Genomic DNA, 27,151 nt, shown 5'->3' with positions numbered 1-27,151 from the left:
ATGACATTTTATGTTTATATGTATATACTATAAGGTCTTTATTTGTATCATACAAAATAGACTTTAAGGTAAAAACCATTGTTGAAGTAAAAAGAGCCAGTACAGTAGTCCCCCACTTACCCATGATGTCATGTCCTATGGTTTCAGTGATCATGGTTAACCATGGTCCATCTGAAAGCAGACAGTGTGTCAGAAGTAGAGTAGTAGCCTAACACTGTGTCACAATGCCTACATCATTCACCTCACTTCATCTCATCACCTAGGCATTTTATCATCTTACTTCATCACAAGATGAAGGCTGAGTCCAGTACAATAAGATATTTTGAGAGCAAGAAACCACATTCACTAACTTTCATTTATGATATATTATAATTGTTCTATGTTATTATTAGTTATTGTTGTTAATCTCTTAGTGTGCCTGGGGTTTATAAAATAAAGTTTATCGGGGCGCCTGGGTGGCTCAGTCGGTTGAGCGGCCGACTTCGGCTCAGGTCATGATCTCGCGGTCCGTGAGTTCGAGCCCCGCGTTGGGCTCTGTGCTGACAGCTCAGAGCCTGGAGCCTGTTTCAGATTCTGTATCTCCCTCTCTCTGACCCTCCCCTGTTCGTGCTGTGTCTCTCTCTGTCTCAAAAATAAATAAACGTTAAAAAAAAAACTTTATAAAAAAAAATAAAAAATAAAAAAATAAAGTTTATCAGGGGCGCCTGGGTAGCTCAGTTGATTAGGTGACCGACTTCGGTTCAGGTCATGATCTCACAGTTTGTGGGTTCGAGCCCTGCGTTGCGCTCTGTGCTGACAGCTCAGAGCCTGGAGCCTGCTTTGGATTCTGTGTCTCCCCCTTTCTCTGCCCCCTCCCCTGCTCATACTCTGTGTTTCTCAATAATAAATAAACATTAAAAAAATTTTTTTAATTAAAAAAAAATAAAGTTTATCATAGGTATGTATGTGCAGGAAAAAAATAACAAAAAATAGGATTTGGTACTGTTTGTGGTTTCTTTTTTTCTTTTTTTTTTTTTTTAACGTTTATTTATTTTTGGGACAGAGAGAGACAGAGCATGAACGGGGGGAGGGGCAGAGAGAGAGAGAGACACAGAATCGGAAGCAGGCTCCAGGCTCCAAGCCATCAACCCAGAGCCTGACACGGGGCTCGAACTCACGGACCATGAGATCATGACCTGAGCTGAAGTCGGATGCTTAACCGACTGAGCCACCCAGGCGCCCCCTGTTTGTGGTTTCAAACCCCTACTGGGGGATCTTAAAATGTATTACCCACAGATGTGGAGGACTACTGTATAGAATGATGAAATATTCGGTTCACCAGAAAGATAATTCTGAACTTGTATATACCTAATAATAGAGCTTCAAAATATGTCAGGCAAAAAGTGACAAATCTGTAAGAAGACCCAGGCAAATTCACCATATGGGGAGATCTTAACATACCTCTCCAGGTAATTAATAGAACAATTAGCTTAAAAAATGAATATACTAGGGGTGCCTGGATAGCTCAGTCATTAAGCATCTGACTCTTGATCTCAGCTCAGGTCTTGATCTCAGGATTGTGAGTTTGGGCCCTGCGTTGAGGGGCCAAGCTTTTTTAAAAAATGAGTATATTAAGAAGTATACATAAGGGGTTCCTGGGTGGCTCCGTTGGTTAATCATCCAACTCTTGATTTTGGCTCAGGTCAGGGCTCTGCTCTGGCAGTGTGGAGCCTGCTTGGGATTCTCTCTTCCATCTTTCTCTCTGTCTCTACCCTGCTTGGTCTCTCTTTCAAAATAAATGAACTTGAAAAAAGGTTTTTTTAAGTATATTTAAAAAATGAGTGTATTAAAAAGTATAGGGGCACTGGGGTGGTTCAGTCGGTTGGGCGTCCGACTTCAGCTCAGGTCATGATCTCGCAGTTTGTGAGTTCGAGCCCCGCGTCAGGCTCTGTGCCGACAGCTCAGAGCCTGGAGCCTGCTTCAGATTCTGTGTCTCCCTCTCTCTCTGCCCCTCCCCCGCTCGTGCTCTCTCTCTGTCTCTCAATAATAAATAAACGTTAAAAAAATTGTTTTTTAAAAAGTATAAAGACAATACTAAATATATTTCTTAAAGTAAATAAAAACAATATAACTAGTGACAGTTAATGTGAATTGTAAGCTTGGGGCACCTGGGTGACTCAGTTGGTTAAAGCATTTAATTTTTGCCCAGGTCATAATCTCACATGGCTCAAGTTCGAGCCATGCATTGGGCTTTCTGCTGTTAGCATAGAAGCTGCTTTGTATCCTCTGTCCCCCTCTCTTTCTGTCCCTCCCCTGCTCATTCTCTCTCTCAAATAAATAAACTTTTTTTCTAAATGTGAATTATTGGAGCGCCTGGGTGGCTCAGTGGGTTAAGCGTCCGACTTTGGCTTAGGTCATGATCTCAAGGTTCATGGGTTCGAGCCCCGTGTCAGGCTCTGCGCTGACAGCTAAGAGCCTGGAACCTGAGCTCTGTGTCTCCCTCTCTCTCTGCCCCTCCCCTGCTTGTGCTCTGTCTCTGTCTCTGTCTCTCAAAAATAAATAAACATTAAAAAAAGATTTTTTTAAAAAAATCAAAAAATTAAAAATTAAAAATAAAATAAAAATATGAATTATAAGCTTACTGGAATGAATTTACATATATTCAACAAGTAGACATGGTTACTAAAGAAAATCAGAAGACAAATAAATGAAAGAGCAAACTTCTACAATCTGTCCACTCAGCCATTATAAACAACTTGATGTAAATTCATGAATGATCACATCATCTTGAAAGACATTAGTTTTACCCACATCACTCAAATTCATTGCAATACCCTAAAACACTCTATTTGTTTACTTATGAAACTTGACAGGAAGATTTTAAATTTTAAATCAGGGGTGCCTGGATGGCTCAGTCAGTTAAGCATCCAACTCTTGGTTTCAGTTCAGTTCATGACCTCGCGGTTCCTGAGTTTGAACTCTGCATCAGGCTCTGTGTTGACAGTGTGGAGCCTGCTTGGAATTCTCTATCTCCTTCTCTCTCTGCCCCTTCCTCTCTCTCTCTCTGTCTCTCACCCTCCCTCTCAAAATTAAATAAATAACATTTAAAATTTTTCAAAAAAACTAAATTTTAAATCAAAAAGATAAAAGGCCAAGAATAGTGAAGATGCTGCTAACACAAATAATAGATCACCCAAGATGTGAGAGTAGGTTTTGGGATGACAAGGTACTTACTCTGATCTAGAATAATTACAAAATTTAAGACATGGTGGTTTGTGCAAGGAATAGAAAAACGGACCATAACAGTAGAGCAAAGAACCCTAAAATATGCCCACACATATGTAAAAAACTTAACTTGTAACATCTGGCTATGCAGATAGAAGTAATAGACTTTTCAGTAAATAATGTTGGGACAATTGATTACCCATGTGGGTGAAAGTTAAAATTGGACCCCTATCCTATACTCTGTAAAGATTTAAATGTAAAAGTTAAAACTATAATGTTTTTAGAGTTTACGTTTAAAAGAAGAATATATTTGTGGCCTAATGAATGCTTAAGTCAGTTGCAAAAATATATAGACCATTTGTGAAAAACTTGCAAAATAGGACTATGTTAAACTTAAGAACTTTATCATACTAAGATGAGAAAAAGGGAAGCTACAAGCAGAGATGACATTTGCAACATACAGAACCAACAGAAACTAGCATGGAGAACATACAATAAAAGAAAAACTCCTGATAACAACCTGATAGAAAACTCAGCAAAGCACTTGAATGGTCCTTCAGCAAGAGGAGAGATAGCCCCGTGAGTCTAAGGCAGGACTGCAGCCTCATCAATCATCAAGGAAACACAGTCTGGCCGCTGTGTACTGCCCCTTTCCTCCTGCAGAGCAGTGGGGATCTAGCTCTCCTAATCAGCCTTGATGAGAATGTCGAGCAGCTGGGCCTCTTATATGCCCTGTTGGGAATGTTTTGTTCCTCTTGGAAAGCAGTACATGTTAGAAGGTGTTTCCACTCCTGGTTCTGAACCCTGAAGAAACTCAGCTCACATGTATCAGGAGACATATGCAAGAATGCACAAAACAGCACAGTTTCCAGTAGCAAAGATCTCAGAGCAGTCCAGATACCCATCAGTAAAAGGGCTGTGGTACTGTCATACAGTGGAGTACCTTGTCACAGTGGAAATTAATGCTTATCCAACAGCATGGGTGAATCTTGGACCTAATTTCTAATACTTTTTTTCCCTTCTTCCCCGCTTCTTTTTAATTATTATACAGTAAAATTGGCCTTTTGTGAGGATGTACAGTACTAGGAATTTCACACATGCCTAGATTCATGTAAGTAACCACCATAGTTGGGGTACAGAACAGTTCCCTGACTCTGTGAAACTGACTTGTGCAAGCTGCCCTTTACATTTGTAGCTCCTGTACCCCTGACAGTCACCATCTGTCATTTATCACTATCATTCTAGTTTTGCCTTTCCAAGAATGTCATGTAAAAGGTATCACATACTGTGTAATCTTTTGAGACCTGGCTTCTTTCACACCTTTGAGATGTATCCAAGTTGTTGTGTGCATCAATAGTTTGTTCTCTTTTATTGCTGAATAGTGCTCTGTTGTATGAGTGTACAACAGTTTGCATATCTGCTTGGATATGCAGATCGAAGGACATTTGGATTGCTTTCAGTTTGGGGTGCCTATGAATATAGCTGCTATAAATGTTTGTGACCAGATTTTTGTTTGAACATACCTAGCAGTTGCTGAACCATTTGTTATATGTATGTTTAACTGTTTAAGAAGCTGCTAAACTATTGTTTTCCAGAGTGGCTGTACCATTTTGCATTCCTACCAGCAGTGTGAGAGAATCCTAGTTGCTCTACATCTTCACTAGCACTTGGTATTAATGGTATTTTTAATTTTAGCCATTCTAATAAGTGTATAGCAGGATGTCATTGTGGTTTTAATTTGCATTTCCCTGATGGGTAATGATGTTAAACAATTTTTCTTGTGCTTACCTGCCATCCATATATCCTCTTTGGTGAAGAGTCTCTAAATCTTTCACCTCTTTTTTATTTGGGTTATTTGGTTTTTCAGTGTTAAGTTTTGTTCTTTATTTTTTTTTAATGTTTATTTATTTTTGAGAGAGACAGAGTGTAAGCAGGGAAGGGGCAGGGAGAGAGAGGGAAACAGAATCCAAAGCAGGCCCAGGCTCTGAGCTGTCAGCACAGAGCCTGACGCGGGGCTCGAACTCACGGACCACGAGATCATGACCTGAGCTGAAGTCGGCTGCTCAACCGACTGAGCCACCCAGGCGCCCAAGTTTTGTTCTTTAAACAGTCTGAATTCAAGCCCTTTGTTTTATATGGGATTTGCAAGTATATTTTCCCAGTGTGGAGCTTGTCTTTTTATTCTCCTAATAGCACCATTTGCAGATTAAAAGTTTCCATTTTGATCACGTCCACGTCATAAACTTTTCTCTTATGGTTTGTGTTTTGGTGTTTAGAACTCTGTGCCTAATCCTAGGTCAAAGATTCTTTCTGGATTCCTTCTAAAAGTTTTATAGTTTTACATTTTACCTTTAAATCTATGGTCCGGCATCCAACAATGTATGAAGTTAAGCTTGAGGTTCATTTTTTTACATGTGGATATCCAGTCATTCCAGCATTATTTGTTGGGTCCTTTCTGCATTGAATTCCTTTTGCATCTTTGCCAAAAATCACTTGGCCGTGTAGTGTGATTCCTCCAACTTTATTCTTTTTTTTAATTTAAATTTTAGTTAACATACAGTGCAGTATTGGTTTCAGGAGTATAATTCAGTGATTCATCACTTACATATAAAACCCAGTGCTCCTCACAACAGGTGCCCTCCTTAGTACCCATCACCCTTCTAGCCTATCTCCCACCAACCTCCCTCCATCAACCCATAGTTTGTTCTTTATCATTAAGAGTCTCTTGTGGTTTGTTTCCCTCTCTTCTCTTTTCCCCCCACTTGCCATACGTTCATCTGTTTTGTTTCTTTGATTCTACATATGAGTGAAATCATATGGTATTTGTCTTTCTCTGATTCACTTATTTCACTTAGCATAATACATTCTAGCTCCATCCACATCATTGCAAGTAGCAAGATTTCATTCTTTTTGATGCCTGAGTAATATTCCTCTGTGTGTGTGTGTGTGTGTGTGTGTGTGCGCGCACGCGTGCGCGCATGTGTATATAAAAGATATACGCGTACACACACACACACACACACACACACACACACACACATAGTACATCTTCTTTATCTATTCATCAGTCAGTGGACATTTGGGCTTTCTTCCTAGTTTGGCTCTTGTTTTGTTTTGTTTTTTTATGAATTTTATTGTCAAATTGGTTTCCATACAACACCCAGGGCTCCTCCCAAATAGGTGCCCTCCTCAATGCCCATCACTCCACATCTGCTAGTTTGGCTATTGTTGATAATGCTGCTATAAACATTGGGGTGCATGTACCCCTTTTGAATGTGTATTTTTGTATCCTTTGGGTACATACCAACTGGTATAATTGCTAGATCATAATGTAATTATATTTTTAGTTTCTTGAAGAACCTCCATGCTTTCTCCAGAGAGCCTGCACCAGTTTGCATTCTCACCAACAGTGCAAGAGGGTTCCCCTTTTTCTACATCCTTGCCAACACCCATTGTTTCTTGTGTTGTTAATTTTAGCCATTCTGACAGGTGTAAAGTAGTGTCTCATTGTGGTTTTAATTTGTGTTTCCCTGTTGATGAGTGATGTTGAGCATCTTTTCATGTGTCTGTTAGCCATCTGGATGTCTTCTTTGGAAAGGTGCCTATTCATGTCTTCTGCCCATTTTTTTAACTGGGTTATTTGTTTTTTGGGTGTTGAGTTTGATGAATTCTTTATAGATTTTGAATACTAACCTTTTATCAGATATGTCACTTCCTGATATCTTCTCCCATTTTGTAGGCTGCATTTTAGTTTTGTTGATTGTTTCCTTCACTGTGCAGAAGCTTTTTAACTTGATAAAGTCCCAATAGTTCATGTTTGCTTTTGTTTCCCTTGCCTTCAGTGATGTGTCTAGTAATAAGTTGTTCTAGCTGAGGTCAAAGAGGTTGCTGCCTGTATTCTCCTCTAAGATTTTGATGGTTTTCTGTCTCACATTTAGGTCTTTCATCCATTTTGAATTTGTTTTTATGTACAGCATAAGAAAGTGGTCCAGTTTCATTCTTCTGCATGTTGCCATCCAGTTTTCCCAACACCATTTGTTGAAAAGACTGTCTTTTTTCCATTGGATATTCTTTCCTGCTTTGTCAAAGACCCAACTTTATTCTTGTTCAAAATTCAGAATTAGCCTTGTCTGTTATTGACAGGGAAACCTCCTGGAATTTTTATTGGAATTGCATGAGATCTATAGACCAGTTTGGGGATGGACAGTTGCTATTTTTACTATGTTTAGTGTGAATACAGTGTGTCTCTCCATTAGATCTTTAACTTTTCTCATCAGCATTTTATATTTTTTAGTATCTAGATCATGTACATGTTTTATTAGATTTATACCTAAATATTTCATGCTTTGGGAGCTATTGTAAATAGGTACAGGGTTTTTTTTTGTTTACAGTTGTACATTGCTGGTATATAGAACCCCAATTAATTTAATGGTTAACCTTGTATCCTGATATGTTGCTAAGCTTACTTATTTGTCCTAGAATTTTTTTTCTTTATAGATTCCTTGGAATTTCTATCAATCATGTTCCTGCAAATAGGGACAGTTGTATTTCTTCCTTTCTAATCTAGATGCTTTTTATTTATTTTGCTTGCCAAACTGCCTTGACTAGAGCCTCCAGTAGAATGTTGAATAAAAGAGGGGAGAGTGGATATCCTTGTCTTCTTCCTGATCCTAGGGGGAAGCATTTGGTCTCTCACTATTGAGAGCTGTGGATATTTTGTAGATGGCCTTCATCAGATTGAAGAAGTTTCCTTGTATTTCTAGTTTGCTGAGAGTCTTTATCATTACTAGGTGTTGGATTTTGTCACATGCTTTTTCTGAATCAATTAATGATGATCATGCTGTTTTTCTTTTTATGATTCTTAATATGCATTACATTCATTTTTTCCCACATTTTTAATAAGGCAAAAGAAAACAAGTTTTATAAGAATGTATTTAGTATGATTAAAGTTCAAAAACATGAAAAACCACCTATATTGTTTATATACACAATTTATATGGTAGAATTATAAAGAACCACAAAGAACTAATAGAGGCACAGTTCAGGAAAATAGGCATCTGTGAAGTGGGAGCAGAGGCAGCTCCTAGAGAACCCACAGCCACCCTCCAGTGATTGGGGTGCTCTGATTTCTCCTAGCTGGTGCTTTCTCAAGACTTTGGACCACATATACTTCATAAATATTCTATTGTATCTATTCACCAATCATGTGTATGTATTTTAAATATTTTTTTTAAATTTATTTTTAACATTTATTCATTTTTGAGAAACAGAGACAGAGTGTGAATGGGGGAGGAGCAGAGAGAGAGGGAGACACAGAATTCGAAGGAGGCTCCAGGCTCTGAGCTGTCCAGAGCCTGACACGAGGCTCAAACTCACAAATTGCAAGATCATGACCTGAGCTGAAGTCGGACACTTAACCAACTGAGCCACACAGACACCCCTTAAATATTTTTAAATTGGAGGTCTTGTGCTGGTCAACCTTCGAAAGAGTGTTGTGTACAGCTTTCATTCCTGTGATACTGTGCTGACCACCCCTTCTTCTCAGGAATCTCCAGAATTTGCTGATCCTGACTGCCATCAAGGCAGACCGTACGCGGGTCATGGAATACATCAGCCGCCTGGACAACTACGATGCCCCAGACATTGCGAACATCGCCGTTAGTAGCGCACTGTATGAGGAGGCCTTCGCCATCTTTCGCAAGTTTGATGTGAATGCATCAGCAATCCAGGTGAGCTGCTGAGTGCTTTCATGTTAAACCCTAGTGCCTTCTGGTTGTCCGATATGTCTCTCAGATTCTTGTGCTCTTTTCTGCTCCTCAACAGTAACCCATCTTCCCAGCCTGTTGGCTTCTTCTCTGTTGGGTGCTCCTGCTGTCTGGCAGTTATCCCCACTTCCTGGTCATTCCCCTAGACTTGGGTACCTGATGCAAGGTTGTGTGGTCAGCCCTGGTGACTGAGGTGTTCTGATTGTCAGGGGCCCTCACATGTGACTGCTGCAGTTCTTCACCCTCTGCTGCCTCAACTCCCTAGAGCAGTCCTGCCAGCCCTCCTGCCCGTTTTCAACCCCACCAAGAGCCCTTCCCTTAACCCTCCTCCCTTTCCTCCCAGTCTGTTGGCCTTTTCTGGTTTTATTTCCAAATGGATTGTAAACCACAGGACAGATCACTTTAGTTGCTGTCTTACCAAAATTCTCTATGTCCTTGCCTCTTCCCTTACCATTTTTCTGTATCTCCTTATGAAATCTCAGATCTATAAGCCCCCCTTTTTGGTTCATACATGGTCTGTGGCCTTGCTGTGAGATCAAATCTATATGGGGTGGGGAGGGGCAACTGCTGTACCCCAGCCCTCCAGACTGTCCTTCAAGCCTGTGTTCTCTTGTTTTTTTGTTTGTTTTTTCATTTAAGTGCAAGTTAGTTAACATATAGTGTAATAATAATTTCAGGAATAGAATTTAGTGGTTCATCACTTACGTGTAACAGCCCGTGTTCATCCCAACAAGTGTCCTTCTTAATGCCCCTCACCCCTTTAGCCTTGTGCCCACCCAACACCCTACCAGCAACCCTCAGTTTGTTTTCTGTATTTAAGAATCTCTTACAGTCTGTCTCCCTCTCTGTTTTTATATTATTTTTGCTTCCCTTCCCTTTTGTTCATCTGTTTTGTATCTTAAATTCCATATGAGTAAAATCATATATTTGTCTTTCTCTGACTTATTTCACTTAGCATAATATACTCTAGCTTTACATACGCTGTTGCAAATGGCAAGATTTCATTATTTTTGATCACCAAGTAATATTCCATTGTATGTATGTGTATACCACAACTTCTTTATCCATTCATCAGTCAATGGGCATTTGGTCTCTTTCCCTACTTTGGCTATTGTCCGTAGTGCTGCTATAAACATTGGGGTGCATGTGCCCCTTTGAAACAGCATACCTGTATCCCTTGGATAAATACCTAGTGGTGCAATTGGTGGGTTGTAGGGTAGTTCTATTTTTAATATTTTGAGGAACTTCCGTACTTTTCTCCAGGGTGACTGCACCAGTTTGCGTTCCCACCAGCAGTACAAAAGGTTATCTCTTTCTCTGCATCCTTGCCAACATCTGTCATTGCCTGAGTTGTTAATTTTAGCCATTCTGACGGTGTGAAGTGGTCTCTCATCGTGGTTTTGATTTGTATTTCTCTGTTGATGAGTGATGTTGAGCATCTTTTCACATGTCTGTTAGCCATCTGGATATCTTCTTTGGAAAGGTATCTATTCATATCTTTTACCCGTTTCTTCACTGAATTGTTTTTTGGGTGTTGAGTTTGATAAGTTATTTATAGATTTTGGATACTACCCCTTTATTTGATATGTCATTTGCAAATATCTTCTCCCATTGGACCAGCTGCCTTTTAGTTTTGCTGATTGTTTCCTTTGCTGTGCAGAAGATTTTTATCTTAATGAGGTCCCAATAGTTCATTTTTGAAGCCTGTTTTCTGCCTGATGAGCTATCTCACTCCCTATAGTAGCTCTTTGAGCCTTTTTCCACCCTATATGCCCCATTGTACTATCTTACCAGGATCAGGAGGCAACTTCCATATCCTCTTCCTGGCCCAAAAAGCTTAGCTTGGCTGTCCATTTCTTTATGCCTTTTCGTTGGAGTGTCTCTTCTCTGCATGGCATATTCCTCCTATATAATAGATCTTGTCCTTTCCCTCCATTCATCATCTAAGAAATACTTAATGCCCAGTTGCTTTGGACTGAATTGAAATGGTCACGCAGCTTTAGGCAAAATGTAGAACTAAACAAAAATCCATCTGCTCCATGGAGCTGACTGTGTGTTGTGGAGAACGAGAACCCTCTTGTGTAACCCCTAGGTCCTGATTGAGCACATTGGAAACCTAGACCGAGCATACGAGTTTGCGGAGAGATGCAATGAACCTGCTGTGTGGAGTCAGCTGGCCTGCGCCCAGCTCCAGAAAGACTTGGTGAAGGAAGCCATCGACTCCTACATCAGAGCTGACGACCCTTCCTCTTACTTGGAAGTCGTTCAGGCAGCCAGTAGGAGCAGTAAGTTAACCTCTCCCCAGGGCTCTGCTTCTCACTGGTGTGAAGCCTGGCAAGACAAGGATGTCACCCTCCCAGGAATTTGCACATATTATACATCCAGAGATACTGGAGACACTGCTGAATGAAAATTTTTCGAAAGAACCTGAAATAACTGTTAAACTCTGTTAATGACACTAGCTCTTCAGTTGAATGTTAACTAGGTACTAGCTCTTTGGTTGACTAGACAGTTTAAGCACAATGGATAGCATTATCGTGGTAATCTTAAGGTCAGAAACTTAGACCCAGAGCTTCTTCTGGCCTTTGCAGTTGACTGTGGTGCTCACTTCTCCAGGGGCTGGAATAAGCATCCTGTTTCCTGGTGAGGTCTTTACTTGGTGAAATGCAGGTCCCCATCCTCAGGGTCAGCCCCCATGTGGTTCTGCCCTTTGTGTTTCTCCCACCTGGGATGGAGTTCTACTTATCAGGCAAACAAATCCTTCTAGACCTTATCTGGAGCCCAAGCCCTCACTAGAGCAGAGTGGGAATGTAAACGTCTTAGCTGAGGACAGAATGGGAGGAATTGAGCCTCCTGTTTAAATTTAGCAGCTCTGAATTAACCTATTTTTGTTTTCTGTCTTTAGACAATTGGGAAGATCTGGTGAAATTCCTACAGATGGCCAGGAAAAAGGGCCGTGAATCCTATATAGAGACTGAACTTATTTTTGCCCTGGCTAAAACTGGTCGCCTGTCTGAGTTAGAAGATTGTATTAATGGACCCAACAATGCCCACATCCAACAGGTAGGTCATGCCCTGGGGACCATGAACTGCTGCACATAGGTTCAGGGATTTCTCCCTAGAGTGGCTCAAATATGCCACACAGTGAATTAAGTCCTTTATTACTGTCACTGGTATGGGAGTTAAGGCCACTGGCTGTGCACATCAGAATGATTCTCCTAGAGAAGAAAGTGTCAGGACTATGTGCCAGTGTTCTAGCTATTCTTGCTGGAGAGCAAATTGAACTGAGCAATTGGCCAGGTAAAACAGATATGTTGGAAATTAATAGCTTTTCCATATGTCAGCAATTATCAAATAACATAATGGGAAAAATAAAGTCTATTTATTTTAAGAGAGAGAGAGAGCACAAGTCAGGGAGGGGCAGAGAGGGAGAATCCCAATCAGGCACTGACAGTGCAGAGCCTGATGTGGGGGTCGAATTCACAAACCGTGAGATCATGACCTGAACGAAAGTTGGCCATTTAACCGACTGAGCCACGCAGGCACCCCAAAGATATTTTTTAAAAAAATTTTAATGTTTATTTTTTTGAGATAGAGCATGAGCAAGGGAGGGGCAGAGAGAGAGGGAGATGCAGGATCCAAAGCAGTGTCAGGACTGCTGAGGTGTCAGCACAGAGCCCGACGGGGCTCAAACCCACAAACCGTGAAATCATGACCTGAGCTGAAGTCAGATGCTTAACTGACTAAGCACCCCCCCCAAGCACCCCAAAAATATTTTTTAAAGTAGGAATAACATCAGGGAGCCTGGGTGGCTCAGTCAGTTAAGCATCTGACTCTTGATTTCAGCTCAGGTCACGATTTCATGGTTTGTGAGAGCAGCAGAGAACCTGCTTGGGATTCTCTCTCCTTCTGTCTCTGCCCCTTCCCTACTTGTCCTTTCTCTCTCCCTTTCTGTCTCTCTTTCAAAATAAATAAACTTAAAAAAAAAAATGAATAACACAAAAATGTTTAAACTCAACTTAAGGAAAAATGTTAAATAAAAAAAAGATCTAAAGAACTGTAAAGTCTGCTATTTCCTCAGGTAAAGTGTTACCCCTAGAAAAAGTGATAGAGATGAAGGGATAATGGAATGTATTCTAACCCCTCTTAAAAGAAAACACACACTTTACTGAAATAACACAAAAGTGGACTCTTGATTCTTTAATTCAGAGTAAGAACCAATTAACTGGAAATTAGGTTGGGGTTTTAAAAGGGCTTAAAGGGGCGCCTGGGTGGCGCAGTCGGTTAAGCGTCCGACTTCAGCCAGGTCACGATCTCACGGTCCGTGAGTTCGAGCCCCGCGTCAGGCTCTGGGCTGATGGCTCGGAGCCTGGAGCCTGTTTCCGATTCTGTGTCTCCCTCTCTCTCTGCCCCTCCCCCGTTCATGCTCTGTCTCTCTCTGTCCCAAAAATAAATTAAAAAAAAAAAAAAAAAAAGTTGAAAAAAAAAAAATAAAAGGGCTTAAAAGTTCATCATGTAATTTTATAGTTAAAATTCCAGATGAAAGGTAAAAGTTGAGAAGTTTTGGGGCACCTGGGTGGCTCAGTCGGTTAAGCATCCAACTTCAGCTCAGGTCATGATCTCACGGTTTGTGGGTTCGAGCTCCACATTGAGCTCTGTGCTGACAGCTCAGAGCCTGGAGCCTGCTTTGGATTCTGTGTCTCCCTCTCCCTCTCTCTCTCTCTCTCTCTCTCTCTCTGCCCCTCCCTGACTCATGCTCTGTCTCTCTGTCTCAAAAATAAATAAAAATGTTAAAAAAAAAGTTGAGAAGTTTTTTCCTTAAAAAAAGTTTTAAACATTTATTTGAATCTTTGTGTAAGGAAGGAATTTTTAAGAATATAAGCAGTGGAAGAAAGCACAAAGGAAAGTATCAGTTCATCTAATGCATAAAAGTTTTAAATATATGTATATTCCTAATCATGGGCCTCATAGGTCTAGATGTAAAAATAAATCCAAAGAAAGAAGAAAAGACCCACAGAGCCTTACATATAAATACTTAATTATTGCAGCATGATTTATACTATTAACAATTAAAAGCCAGTGTCCAAAAAAAAATAAGTAAACAACATCCACCAGTGGAATATAATACAGCCATTACAAGTATTTAGAGCCTTGTTTGTGATAGAAAAACCTTTCAAAGTAAGTTCCAGCTGAGTGAAATCCTGCATGTACAATATGATGAACGTATCTACCTGCCTAGAAAAATGTCCCAGGTGGTGATAGTGAAGAACTCAGGGTTACGGATTGGGCAGTACTATTCCATTTCCTTTCACTTGCCTGTGTTTGCCAAGTCTTGTTTTAATCGGTGACCATAACTTTTATAATTACCTTTATGATCAGAAAATTAATAAAGGTATTAGAAAATGATACCTTGTCCCCAGCAACATGGATGGAACTGGAAGGTATTATGCTGAGTGAAATAAGTCAGTCAGAGAAGGATAGATATCATATGTTTTCACTGATATGTGGGTCTTGAGAAACTGATCAGAAAACCATGGGGGAAGGGAAGGGGAAAAAAATAAATACAAACAGAAAGGGAGGGAGGCGAACCACAGGAGACTATTAAATACAGAGAGTGGTGTGGATGGGTGGATGAGGGATTTGGGGAGAGGGAAAATGGCTGATGGGCACTGAGGAGGGCACTTGTTGGGATGAGCACTGGGTGTTGTATGGAAGCCAATTTGACAATAAATTATATTCATAAAAAAAAGAAAAAATGAAACCTTGTCCAGAATCTCCCTCTGAATTCATAATAGAATTCTCCTGGCTAGTGAGCCTATTGTATATCATAGCCAGAGATGCTGCCCTGGGTCACACAGAAGGTATTTCCCACTGGAAGCTGGCCAGACTGGGAAGCCCAGATGGCTTTTTTTGTTCTTCGCCTCTGTTCATGGCGTCCCTAAGGCCCTGTTCCCTGCCTTCCACAGTCCTCCAAGGTGGGGTCAGTACGCTTCAGCCAGATCCAGCCCACCACCTGTTTTTATGTTTCCCACAGTCTGGCTTCTGGTGACTACATTCCCATGATGTCAACTAACTCATTTTCCCTGGATTGTCTATAAATTGGTAGTAACAACAGTCTTAAAGGATCATACACTTTGACACAACACTTCATTAATCCATCCATTCAACAAACTTTTCTTGAGCATCTGCCATGTGCCAGGGTAGAGACTGTGGATGCAGGTGTGACAATAGTAGTCAGATTTCTCCCTTTGTGGATCTTAAGATCCATTTGAGAAATTTGTGATGTGTTAAATGGTATGTGTTTAGAAGAAAAGTGCAGCAGGGAGGGGGGTGGGCAGTGTAGAACAGGTGATGTGGTAAGGTGGGCAGTGCCCTTCTAGACAGGTGGCTAGGAAGGTGTCCTGCAGGTGAATTCTTGAGTCTGCATCCCTCTGGGGGAGGAGACCTGAGTGCAGAGAGAACGGCCTGTGCAGGGGTGCTTTGAGTAGTGTTTGCGTGTGTTGCAGGAGCAGAGGTAGTCCAGGTGACTGAGGCAGTACAGTCAAACACAGGCTCACAGTTCAAGCCAAAGAGGGGAGAGGTGGTTTTTTGGCATGACGTGTCGGGACTTGTGGGCCACCAGCAGGATTCTGGATTCCACTCTGGGTGAGACCAGAGGACTCTGAGCAGAGGAGACCATGATCTGGTCTTAAGGGTTAATAGAACTCCTCTGGTTGCTGTCCTGAAAACAGACTGAAGCACAGAGTCAGAGGCAGTGAGAGAGATAAGAGGCTGTTCAGTAGCCCAGGCCAGAATCAATGGCCACTCAGAGAAATGAGTTAAGGTGAGTGACAGAGAGCTGGTGGTAAGCTTGGGTAGCTGGTGGAGTGTGACTGAGAAGGGGAAGTGAGGCAACTATGCCATGTGGGGCATGAGACAGTCCTGGACAGATGGACTTGTGCCTACTGAGGTGGGGGCCATGTAGGAGCCTGCCTTGGGGGCAGTCAGGACTTATGCAGACAAGTTCGATCTCAGCTTCCATGGGCATCTGTCCAACTGGGTACAGGAGTACAATTTCCAAGGAGAGTTTGGGACAAGAGCTATAAATGTAGCAGCCTTCAGTGTGCAGTTGACACTGTGCAGTGGGGAGAGGCTGAGGCCTGAGACCAGGCACCCCAACAGGGAAAAGTTGAGCTGGAAAGTGGCTGGGAGTGGGGACACAAAAGCAAGGGGTTGCACAGGGAAGCAAGTAGGGGTCTGTCAGGGAGAGTGATGGGTAAGCCAGATGCTGTGCATCCTGAGCTGGAGATGCAGCAGCGGTGACCCTGTTAGGGAGTCAGCAAGAGCCTAATTGCAGAAGCCCAAGAGGACAGAATGAAACTGGGAACAACTCTTAAGAAACATCTCTTCTAAGAAATGTGGCTCAGAAGGAAAGAGTAGAAGTAGAATGGTAGCTGATAGCTGGACTCAGATCTCAGTGAAGATTGGTTGGTTTGGTTTGGAGCTGGGGAAAACAAGTGATTCCTTAAGGTTGTAGGAGTGATTTAGTACAGAGGGAGAAATCTCTGCCAGGGGTTACAGAGGAGAGGGGCTGGGGTCATGTGCACAATGGAGTTGGATTTGGTGGCCAGGTGAAGGCCAAAGATGCAGCTAGGGGAAAGGCTCAGTCCTAGTGCTTATGGAAGGGTTCTTCTGGTTGTGTCTGTCTCCTCAGCTTGAGCTGCTGGATTTGGGGAGGGGAGATAGGAAATGGTGTACAAGGAGTAAGTACCTGGGTTGAGAATTGCTAGTGTTGGGAGCTCCTCTGGGATCACTGTCATAAATTGAAGAGAGCCTGGGCAGCACTTTGGGGTTCAGTTGTTTGAATTTAGCTCTGCAGTCCCAGGTGTGGAGTTGACAGAGAACCACTCTGAATAGGACTGGGGTTTGACTGAGTGAACAAAGCCAAGTATAACCAAGGGAGTGAGGGGAGAGTCACATGGCTTGCCAACAGCTGGCAAGCTGGGAGGAGAGTTGGCAGGGTATAGATGGGAGTGGTGGGGTGCTGGAGGCGGTGAGCTGGAAAGAAAGGGAGGTGGCAGGCAGAGAATGGGTTCTTGTGCTAGGCTTCCCAGGGGTGGCACCTGATAGTAACCCCCTGTTGTCATGAGGAACACAGGTCCTCAGAGCAGAGGTAGTCAAAGAAAGCTAAAGCTGTCTCGAAATGAGGGAGATCTGTGGATGACAGCAAGAACGAGGGCTGGTGTGTGATCCCTGGCAGGCTATTCTCTGGTGGGCAGCTGTTACTGGGGAGGAGGGGACTGGCCTTGAAGCAGCAAGGAGCACAGCTCTGAGGCCAGGCCTACTGGGGTACAGATGTGGGAGATGACAGCCAGTATACACAGGAGCAGGTAGGTGGAGACCACAGGCTCAGTGGCACACTTCCTTCTTCAGAAGTTCTGTGGTGGCCCAGGCTGCTGTGTAATCAGAAAGATACTCATCTTCTTTGAAAACAAAACACCTGTGTTCTTTGAGAACACCCCTGTCACTTAGAAACTTTAAACCAACTCTAGAGAATCTTACCATTTAAGAAGGGCTCAGAAAGCTACTCGGTTGTTCATAGGTTGGAGACCGCTGTTACGAGGAAGGAATGTATGAGGCTGCCAAGCTGCTCTACAGCAGTGTTTCTAACTTTGCCCGCCTGGCTTCCACCCTGGTCCACCTTGGAGAGTATCAGGCAGCCGTGGACAGCAGCCGCAAAGCCAACAGCACCCGGACGTGGAAGGAGGTAAGCATAGGAAGTCTCCAGGAGACCACTAGTCTCCCAGGCCTTCCTGCCTTATCCTTCCTTCCTCCACACTCTTGTGCCAGCTGGGATGTGTCTGGATGCCTGCCTTGTCCAGGTAGGATTCTGAGTCTTCAGGAAGGCTCAGAGACCCTCATAAGCTAGCATTTGTGGTTGAGGCAAAGGCCCTAGAGAACACTGTGTTCGACCAATCATCTCCCAGAAGTTGTCTTAATAGCATGGAATTATCAGTATGAGAAGTCATATCATAATTTAAAATATTTTTTAAAATCATATGACCTTATTAGTGGTATAATCAATGTAAGTTGGCATTTCGGTCTCTTGTAGTAAATTGGTAGGGCATGTTGTCTTATAGCGAGCTCTCTGATGATATCAGAATCCTCTGTGAGTAGAAAAATGTTTGTAAAGAGAAGTGCAAAAGATTTAGCTTCAATGAATCTCTGAAGTATTACTTAATAAAAGATTAAAACCCACCTAAATGTCCAATATCAAGGGCATGGCTAAATAGTGTACATATTGCAATGCTACCAAAATGAACAGGAGGTTACAGAAGAAGAGGTTTCAAGTATTCTGTGAGAAATGTGTAGTAAGTAGAATGTCAAGTGTAATTCCATTCTGTGAGTATGTGAGAGAGAGATCTGGTGAGTGCTATATAACAAGAAAAATAGTGAGTAACAATTGTGTCTCAGGGTAATGACCAGTTTTTGCTGGGTTATGTGATTTTTTTTTTTCTGGGTTTTCTGCCAGCTCTGCCTATAGGTATGAGGTCTCTCTTTAGCCCTTGAAAGAAGAGCAGCTTAAAGGCCCTTTCTGAGTCCTTTTGAGCAGAAGCCCAAGAGGTTCTTCCACTTCTCGGAGCTTGTCATTAAGTGCCCATACTGCAGAATGCCTAAAACAAAAGTTCAGTTTAAAAAATATTTATGAAAGCTCCTCCTGTATAAACAGTACTCAGATCTACTGTGCTCCATTGACAGTTATTCTTGAGCTTTGTAAAACTGTTTTCAAGTCCCAAACCTGAAATTCCAGCTTTGCTTCCCTGTCACCCAGAGAGACCTCCACATCTCAGGGTATAGAAGTAATTCATGATCCCTCTTCTCTCTGGTCTCAAACACCCCCTTGGCCTGCAGATTAGAAATGTCATTATTGTTCCTCCCAGTCTCACACAGCTCACCTTTCAGTTACTTACTTACTCAGAATCTAACTTTAAAAACGCTGTTTGCTGCTATTTCTTCATTTGTAGTTGCATCCCTGGAAGCCAGCTGTTGTGGCACTGTGCCCTTTCTTGGGAACACTCATGCTGTCTGGCCTTCCTTCCGATAGGTATGCTTTGCATGCGTGGATGGGCAGGAGTTCCGCCTTGCACAACTGTGTGGTCTTCACATTGTCATTCACGCAGATGAGCTGGAGGAGCTGATACGCTATTACCAGGTAATTAGTCTCTGGCCAGAAGTGATCTCTACTGGCAGTGGAGATGATTAGTGCAACTTAAATGCTCCAAATAAAGGGACACTCATTCCCTTATCACATCCATGGGTAGGCATACGAAGCACTGTCTCTATGGGAAAGCCTTTTCATGTGCTAGACATAAATCCATATGCTGTCCATAAATCATATTGGTATGTTAGATCTCTTGGACCTCACTGCTGGCTGGTATTTGTGTTTTTAACACAAATGGGGTTTTAACACAAAAGGAGTACGCCCCCTTCTCTTGGGTCCTTGGACCTTCAGAAGCCCAGACAGTGGCTTGCACATGTGGATAACCATTGGGTAACTTGCTGGGAACACTGTGACCCAGTCATGGCAGAGCCACAGCCTATACCCCAGTCGCCCAGAGTGTGTGGCCCACAGAGGGTATGATTATCAGGTGCCATAGAGACAGAGGACATATGACAGTCCAGGGGAGGGAACCCCAGGAGAACTTTGAAGGGTGGGAGCTGTCCGTGTCAGTGTCATAGTTAAGTTTCACTGTCAAGTGGTTGACACACATCAGTGTGTTTGGGGCCTGGGCCTCTGCTTATGGGAGTCCTGGAACTGTGTGGTCATACCTAGTGGGGTCAGCATAGCAGACTAAAGGTTTGATTTTGCTCAGCAGTACTGTTCCCATGGAACTCAAGCCCCAGCCTCTCTCACTGAGTGGACAATAAGGACTGGAGGGAACTTAGTGAGTCACAGGGTTCAAGGGGCCTGTGAGCTTGTGAGCATGGGTACCACTGGAGTCTAAAATGCCAAGCTAGGGGCGCCTGTGTGGCTCAGTCGGTTAAGCGTCCGACTTCAGCTCAGGTCACGATCTCGCGGTCCGTGAGTTTGAGCCCCGCGTCGGGCTCTGGGCTGGTGGCTCGGAGCCTGGAGCCTGCCTCCGATTCTGTGTCTCCCACTCTCTCTGCCCCTCCCCCGTTCATGCTCTGTCTCTCTCTGTCTCAAAAATAAATAAACTTTAAAAAAATAAAAAAATAAAATAAAATAAAATGCCAAGCTAAGCTTGATGACTTCTTAGTGACATATGCTTTCCTATTCCACAGAAGTTAGAGAAGTAAAACTATAAACAGAGAAAGTAATAAAGCAGTTTGGTGGCTTACAGAATACTTCATTTGTTCAGCAAATGGTGGAGTACCTGCCATGTGCTGGGCATTATTCTAGATAATGGTATCAGTGTACATAACAGAAAAACCCACATTCAGTTGAATTTACATTCAGTGAGGTTGACAGGCAACAAACGTCATGTTTGGAAGTGATGAGTAACAGCAACAGTGGAGTGCCTGGGTAGAGCTTCATGAAGGGGCCATCAAGGTCATACTAACTGAGAGGCCAAAACTGAATAGAGACCTGGAGAAATTGAGGGGTCTGGTCATGGGGATATTTGAGTGGAAGGGTCAGCAGCCAGGGCAGAGTCCAGAGGCAGGAATGTGCCAGGTATTTGAGGAAGGGCCCTGGGGGACACAGATCATCATGAAGGACTCACAGCAGGACATAGGACCTGAAGGTAAGGGGCCATTCTGGCTTGCATGTTGAGAATAGACTTTTCCTGGGGCAGGGAGAAAGGGGGAGGGGGCAGGTGGCAGCCGGGAGAACACTGGGGCAGGTGATGTGGGGTTAGAAGTGCTCAGGCGATCAGGTTTGGGGGGTGTTTTAAGTGTGCAGCCAAATTGATATGTTAGTGGATTGTGTGTGGGTGAGAGAGAAAAGTCCAGGATGACTCCATTTATTTCAGGCCTGAACAACTAGAGATAGAGTTCTCACCAGTGGACATGGGGAAGACTAAAGGCAGAGGCTGGTGGAAGGGAAGGACAGGGATTAAGTTTTGGACATACCAAGTTTGAACTGCCAATCAGATGTTCATATAGAGGTGCCAGAGGTGGGAGATGGAAACAGGGCCTGGTATTTAGAGAAGAAACCCAGCTAGAGAAATGAAATAGGACACACAGATGGCACACAGATGGGACATAAAGACACACAACTAAGTGAGGTCATGAGGGGTGATAGCAGATAAAGAAGAGCAGAAAGCGAGTCCAGGGCCCTCCAGCATGGGTTGGGATAAAGTAAGAAGAAGCTCCAGAGAACAAGGCATCTGAGTAGCTGTGCACAGGAGGGAGGGACAGTTAGCCAGACAGGGTCCTGCTGAGGAACTTGCTACAAAAGGGAGTAGAAAAATGGGATGGCACTGGTAGGGACCATGGGGTTAAAAAAGATTATTTCTGGATGGGAGAATTAGCAGGATGTTTGCTAAAGGCAAGCTGTGGAGGGAGAAGCTGATGCCAAGAGAAAAGAAGACCGTTGCTGGCCCAGCAGCCCCAGTAGGTGGCAGGAGCTGGGGCCTGGGTTCCAGGCTGGCTGGATCCTAAGCAGGAACACAAACAGGTACAGATGCTAATAGGGTCAACATAAGCTTTTGCTTCTGATGGCTTCCATTTCTCAGTGAAGCAGGAACAAGGTTATCCACAGAGTGAAGACAGGGAGTGAGGAGGGTGTGAAATAGCCCTCTGGGGATGACCCTTGAGGTTTTCTGGCATTAATGTGATGGGAACCAGTCAGACTGAGCTCAGGCATGTTGGCAGGCTGGAACCAGAGTGTATAACTGAGAGGGAGCAAGGCTGGCCACCCCAGGTGCATTTACCCCTACCCCAAGCATATCTGTTGGTCTGTCAGGATCGGGGCTACTTTGAGGAACTGATCTCCCTGCTGGAGGCAGCCCTGGGCCTGGAGCGGGCCCACATGGGCATGTTCACAGAACTGGCCATCCTCTACTCCAAATTCAAGCCTCAGAAGATGCCAGAGCACCTGGAGCTCTTCTGGTCCCGAGTCAACATCCCAAAGGTAATCTAGCCATCCTCGGGGTTCTAGCTGCCATGTGCATGTGTGGCACAAGCCTAACCCATGGCTGTCCCTGCAGGTGCTGAGAGCTGCCGAGCAGGCGCACCTCTGGGCAGAGCTGGTGTTCCTCTATGACAAGTACGAAGAGTACGATAATGCCGTCCTTACCATGATCAATCACCCTACTGATGCCTGGAGGGAAGGGCAATTCAAGGATGTCATTGCCAAGGTAAGAGAGTGCCCAAGCATCCGCTCCTGCCTGCTGTTGCCCAGCCTGTCCTGGGGGCAGGTGGGCCAAATGCCAGTGTGTGTACCTCAGGGCATGTTGCCATCATCTTGTCAGAGTCTCACTGCCCTCTGTGCAGGTGGTGGTGATTCCATCTGCACAAAGGGAACAGGGAACAGATGCTTAGGGTGGGTAGTGACTGGCCTAGGGCCCCACAGCTAGGCAACAGGCAGGGGGTGAGGTCCAGGACCATTCTCCCCACCCTGCTCTCACACAGGGTCCTGGACAGCCAGACCCTGGCGTTTGCTCTTCCTTCTGCCCTCTGGAGGGACTCCCACCTCCAGACCCGGTCTATATCATTTCCTATCATATTGTTTCATATTTTCTACCTTCTGGCATATTTTTTCTTTATATCTCCCCCTCCAAAACTTCCAGCTCCAGAGAACACAGGCTCCTGACAGAGGTGGAGTCATGAGCCCAGATCTACTGGCCTCTGGGTCCCCACTCTTCCTAGGAGCCTCTATCCTCCCATAGTCTAGTCATGCTAAACCAGGGTGCTTGCCAGGCTATTCCACTAGCTGCCAGATACTGTTGGAAGAGGTCAGGTCTGGGGGCATGCACCAAGCGGGCCTCTGCTGTTTTGTTTCTGGGATCAGAGTGGGCCTTGCCTCCAAGCCTCTCCTTCTTTGCGAGCTCTGTGTGTATATTAGAAGCCTAGGAGGTGAAGCTTTCTGTCATCAGTCTCTGGGTCTTTTGCTTTGAGTGTCCTCATTTTGTTCCAGTGGCTTTTCATGAATAACTTGCCCACAGGTCTCCTGTTTGCTGTCTGTCAGTGAAAGATAGCATTCTGACCATGTCTCTGTCGTGTTGCTCCCAAGGTGGGGGCACGGGCTCCTTACATCTGGATCAGAGAGCCATCTGTCTTCTGTTCCACATATGACTGCTGAGTGGAGGTGTGGGTGACAGGTGGGGTACCTACCCAGGTCTCAGCATCTGAGGTCACACACATCAGTGCTATTCAGCATAATCAGTGAGATCACTGGCCATTTGACACACATCCCACCCTGTACAGGGTCTGCAGGTTGCTAATGGAAGGGCAGGCTAATAGAAGAGAAGGCCCTAGCACACATGAATAACATGCTGGAAAACACATACCTGATCAGTTCTAGGTGTGCTTTTCTCACATTAACTTGAATGCTATCAGGGTGCATTTTAAAATTGATGATGTGCCATGGTTGAGGTGGCAGTACTTTTTGTTTCTTAGTGGTGTCTGGAGCGTTGGAGTTGTCCAGGCAGCTGATGTGGCCCATGACCCAAGTGCAATCTACCCTGATGGTGGTCAGGATCAGCAGATTCCTGAAGAGAGATGGAGGTCAGCATGGCGTCTTGGGTCCCAGGTCACATGCTCATGGACGAGACTGTCTTGTGGGAAAACAGTGTTCATGCAGGTGACATCTGAGTTCTGTTCTTAGTACAACACCAGTGCCTCTGCCTGTCTGCCATGTGGGAGACTCCTATGAGCTCAACATGTGGAGGAGAGAAGGAGGTGGAGGACACCAGCAGGCATGGTGGCCTGCCTGAGAGGACATTGTTGGTACTGTGGGTACACAACAGGAGAGCTTTAGAATAGCCTGGCCACAGGACTGAGTGGTGGAGGGCCAGGCAGGGGTGACCAGTGTTACATCCTGGCTCAGCCATTTGCTATCTCTGTCACTTTGAGCTGGTGTCATCACTATCAACCTCGGTGACCCCATCCATAAAATGGACACGTTTCCTGCCTGCCAAGTGTTCAGTGGCAAGTGCCCAGCCAACAGCAGGTGCCTCTCACAGGTAGCGCAGTGTCAGGAACCAGCGCACCCTAGCTGGTCACCCTTGAGCCTCAGTTTTCTTTTCTTCAAAATAGGAATAATGCCCTGTCCCTAGGCCTTGCGTAGTAGTAGCCATCCTTACCAACTGCACAAGTGGGTATGGCTGTGTTGGTGCTCTCATCCTGGTACATGGCTCCACAGGAGGGTGCCGTGTAGATGCCAGTGCCCTAGATGGGAGCAGTGGATTCTTTAGAGGGTGCCAGATGCCTCCAGATCAGCAGCTCAGTCCAACACAACACATGTCCATTGATCCACACCCAGAGTGGTGGGGCCGGCTCTTGTCCAGCTTCACAGTCACTGCAGTGGGGGAAGAGCATGGCCAATTGTGCTCTGTCTTAAGCCATCCAACCAGAAGGATATGGGACACTCTGGTCATGCTTTAATGAAGGCTGCAAGGACTTGATCAAAAGTCAAGGAAAGTTACCCAGTGTGCCCTTGCCCATCCACCCCACCTTATGTCCCCACAGTCCTTTCTGCTTATTACACATTTAGTCTGGCTGGCGACCATTGATCGGGTCCAGATACCACTGAGTAAAAGGGCCTGGCCGGAAGATTAGCAGTTCGAGAGCTCTGATGCAGTATGCCCAGGGGAGGGGGTGGGGGGCACTGCTCTCCTTTGCACCCACAAGGGCAGCACCACGGACCCTGAGGCCATTCTAGGTCAGAATCTGTGGTGACAGTGACTGCTCTGCTCTGAGGGGCACATCGAAGTTAGGGAGGGGAGAGGAGGGTAAAGTCAGTAACCAGCAAGAGTACCAGTAATGGGCAGAGCTATGGACAGTCATCTCCCCCACCATTTGGTCTGCAGATGTCACGGGCCCACATTGCTGCTAGCTCACCTGGACCTGGTATTACTAGAGAGCTCCCATGCGCCCACCCCCTCCACCCAGTATGGCTCTAGTGTTCCCATGCCCTGTGTGTACCCCTGCACCTTTGTATGTTCCTTTGGACATGCTCATCACCACTAACCTGGCACAGTCCTTCTGGAGGCAGGAGTCACCTTGCTCTCCTCTGAACACAAGGCCCTACAGTCAGCAAGCCTGGGAGGGTGGCCTTCCTGGGGGCACAGGGTCAGCCTGGAGAGACTCAGCCCTCCTCTGCCTACCAGGATGCCTGGTCTGAACATCGTGGTGTCTTGTCTGAGAGCAGTGGAAACATAACAGGATTTGCTGCTGCTCAGCCTGAGCTTCCCAGGGAGGACTGGGGGAATCTTGCTTGGATAAAACCATGTTTTGGTGTTTGGGTTTATCCTGGCTTGTTACCCCTCATGCATTCACTCAACAGATACTAGCTGAGCATCGACCCCACGTCAGATACTGCAATGAATCAGGAAACAAAGGCCAGCCTCTTAGGTCATTGAGATGCAAGTGCTGAGGAGAAAAATGTCACAGAGATGGGAAACGGGGCACATTTGGTCTTAAAAAGGGCAGTCCAGCCTCACTAATAAAGTGCACCTGGGCAAAAACCAGAAGTTCTGGTGGATTGTACGGCATCTTAGGTGAGTGGGGCAACCCGGGGATTGACATGGGCTGACCCTCAGCTCTTCCCTGACCTGCAGGTTGCTAATGTGGAGCTCTACTATAAAGCCCTGCAGTTCTATTTGGATTACAAACCTCTGCTCATAAATGACCTGTTGCTTGTGCTTGCACCCCGGCTGGACCATACCCGGACTGTTGGCTTCTTTTCAAAGGTGAGTCAGCCAGCATCCCAGGGCCAGAGAAGGGTGTGTTGGGCCAAGGTCATGTGAATGATAATACCTTAATAATCAATTTTTTAAATCAGTCCCCAGAAAATGTAAATATTAAATGTATCAAACTGCTTTTAGGTTTCAGATGTAGCTTTGTATTTCAGCCAAAATGTTCATAAATGAAATTGACATTTACTCAGTAACCCAGGAAGCTCTTCATGTGTTAGTGTGTGTAGAGCATGCCAGTTGTAGTTGTCCAGGAGACCTGGAACTGGGCTGTACACGCTGGTCCATCAGTGTGCCATGGGGCCCCAAACTTAGTGCCCTGATGACTTACCCAAGTGCCCTAACCATTCTCCTGACTCGTCAGGCAGGCCAGTTGCCCCTAGTGAAGCCTTACCTGCGGTCAGTCCAGAGCCACAACAACAAGAGTGTGAATGAGGCCCTCAACCACCTACTGACAGAAGAGGAGGATTACCAGGTGGGTGTGGGGTGTGTGTTCTATCAGAGGGAAGTTGCAGCTCCTTCTGTGCCTCAGGGACCCATGCAGCTAGTGTTGGGCACTCGGGGACTAGAGAGCCCTTCTCTGCACCAGCCCTCTTCTCAGAGGGCTGACCTTGCAGAGGAAGGGTTGTGGGCCCCATAGGCCCCACGGATGGATGGGGAGGGGCCTTTCTGAGGCCAGTGAGTAATTCCTGGTTGCCTGTTCCACTATGTCCCTCACCCACGGAAAGGCCACCTCTTTCTAGGGTTTGAGGGCATCTATCGATGCCTACGACAACTTTGACAACATTGCCCTGGCACAGAGGTTGGAGAAGCACCAGCTGATTGAGTTCAGGCGCATTGCGGCTTATCTATACAAGGGCAACAACCGGTGGGCCCAGAGCGTGGAGCTCTGCAAGAAGGACCATCTCTACAAGGTTGGTGTCCCAATGACCTCCCCACCCTGTGTGCTTCCTGATGTTTTGGGGGGTGTGAGATGGTCACAGCCCCCTACCAGGAGACATTTGTGGGGCGACAGGGAGGATTATGTTAAGGAGGAAGTGTTTTTAGAACACAGACTAAGGATCCTTATCTGTCATTAATATAGAGCTTCTTTAAAGTTATTTGGATTAAGGAGCGCCCAGGTGGCTCCACTGGTCAAGCTTCCATCTCTTGGTTTTGGCTCAGGTCATGATTTCATGGTTCTTGAGTTCGAGCCCTGTGTCAGCGCAGAGCCTGCTTGGAATTCTCTCATCCCTCTCTCTGTACCCCTCCCCTGCTTGTGTGTACGGATGCACATGTGCTCTCTCTTGCTCACTGTCTCTAAAAATAAATAACATTTTTTTT

General features: G+C 44.8%; 1 protein-coding gene across 2 annotated transcripts in view; it reads left to right on the top strand.

Moving 5' to 3' along the window:
- The window catches only part of LOC145715225 (clathrin heavy chain 2-like), a 102,650-nt gene that overhangs the window by 68,347 nt on the left and 7,152 nt on the right, over positions 1-27,151 (top strand). For both annotated transcript variants that reach the window (XM_081794918.1, XM_081794917.1), the window contains 10 exons: positions 8,750-8,933; positions 11,062-11,254; positions 11,875-12,032; positions 17,551-17,715; positions 19,054-19,161; positions 21,877-22,044; positions 22,121-22,270; positions 25,694-25,825; positions 26,193-26,303; positions 26,572-26,742. In XM_081794918.1, the coding sequence (XP_081651044.1) occupies positions 8,750-8,933; positions 11,062-11,254; positions 11,875-12,032; positions 17,551-17,715; positions 19,054-19,161; positions 21,877-22,044; positions 22,121-22,270; positions 25,694-25,825; positions 26,193-26,303; positions 26,572-26,742 (1,540 nt within the window). The remainder of the gene's footprint in view (positions 1-8,749; positions 8,934-11,061; positions 11,255-11,874; positions 12,033-17,550; positions 17,716-19,053; positions 19,162-21,876; positions 22,045-22,120; positions 22,271-25,693; positions 25,826-26,192; positions 26,304-26,571; positions 26,743-27,151) is intronic.

This window comes from Panthera onca, unplaced genomic scaffold (genome assembly GCF_046562875.1).
Source record: "Panthera onca isolate mPanOnc1 unplaced genomic scaffold, mPanOnc1 haplotype 2 h2.h2tg000212l_path, whole genome shotgun sequence".
NCBI classification, from domain to species: Eukaryota; Metazoa; Chordata; class Mammalia; order Carnivora; family Felidae; genus Panthera; species Panthera onca.
The sequence above is the reverse complement of the archived record's forward strand: the minus strand, read 5'-3'. Positions and strand labels throughout refer to the sequence as shown.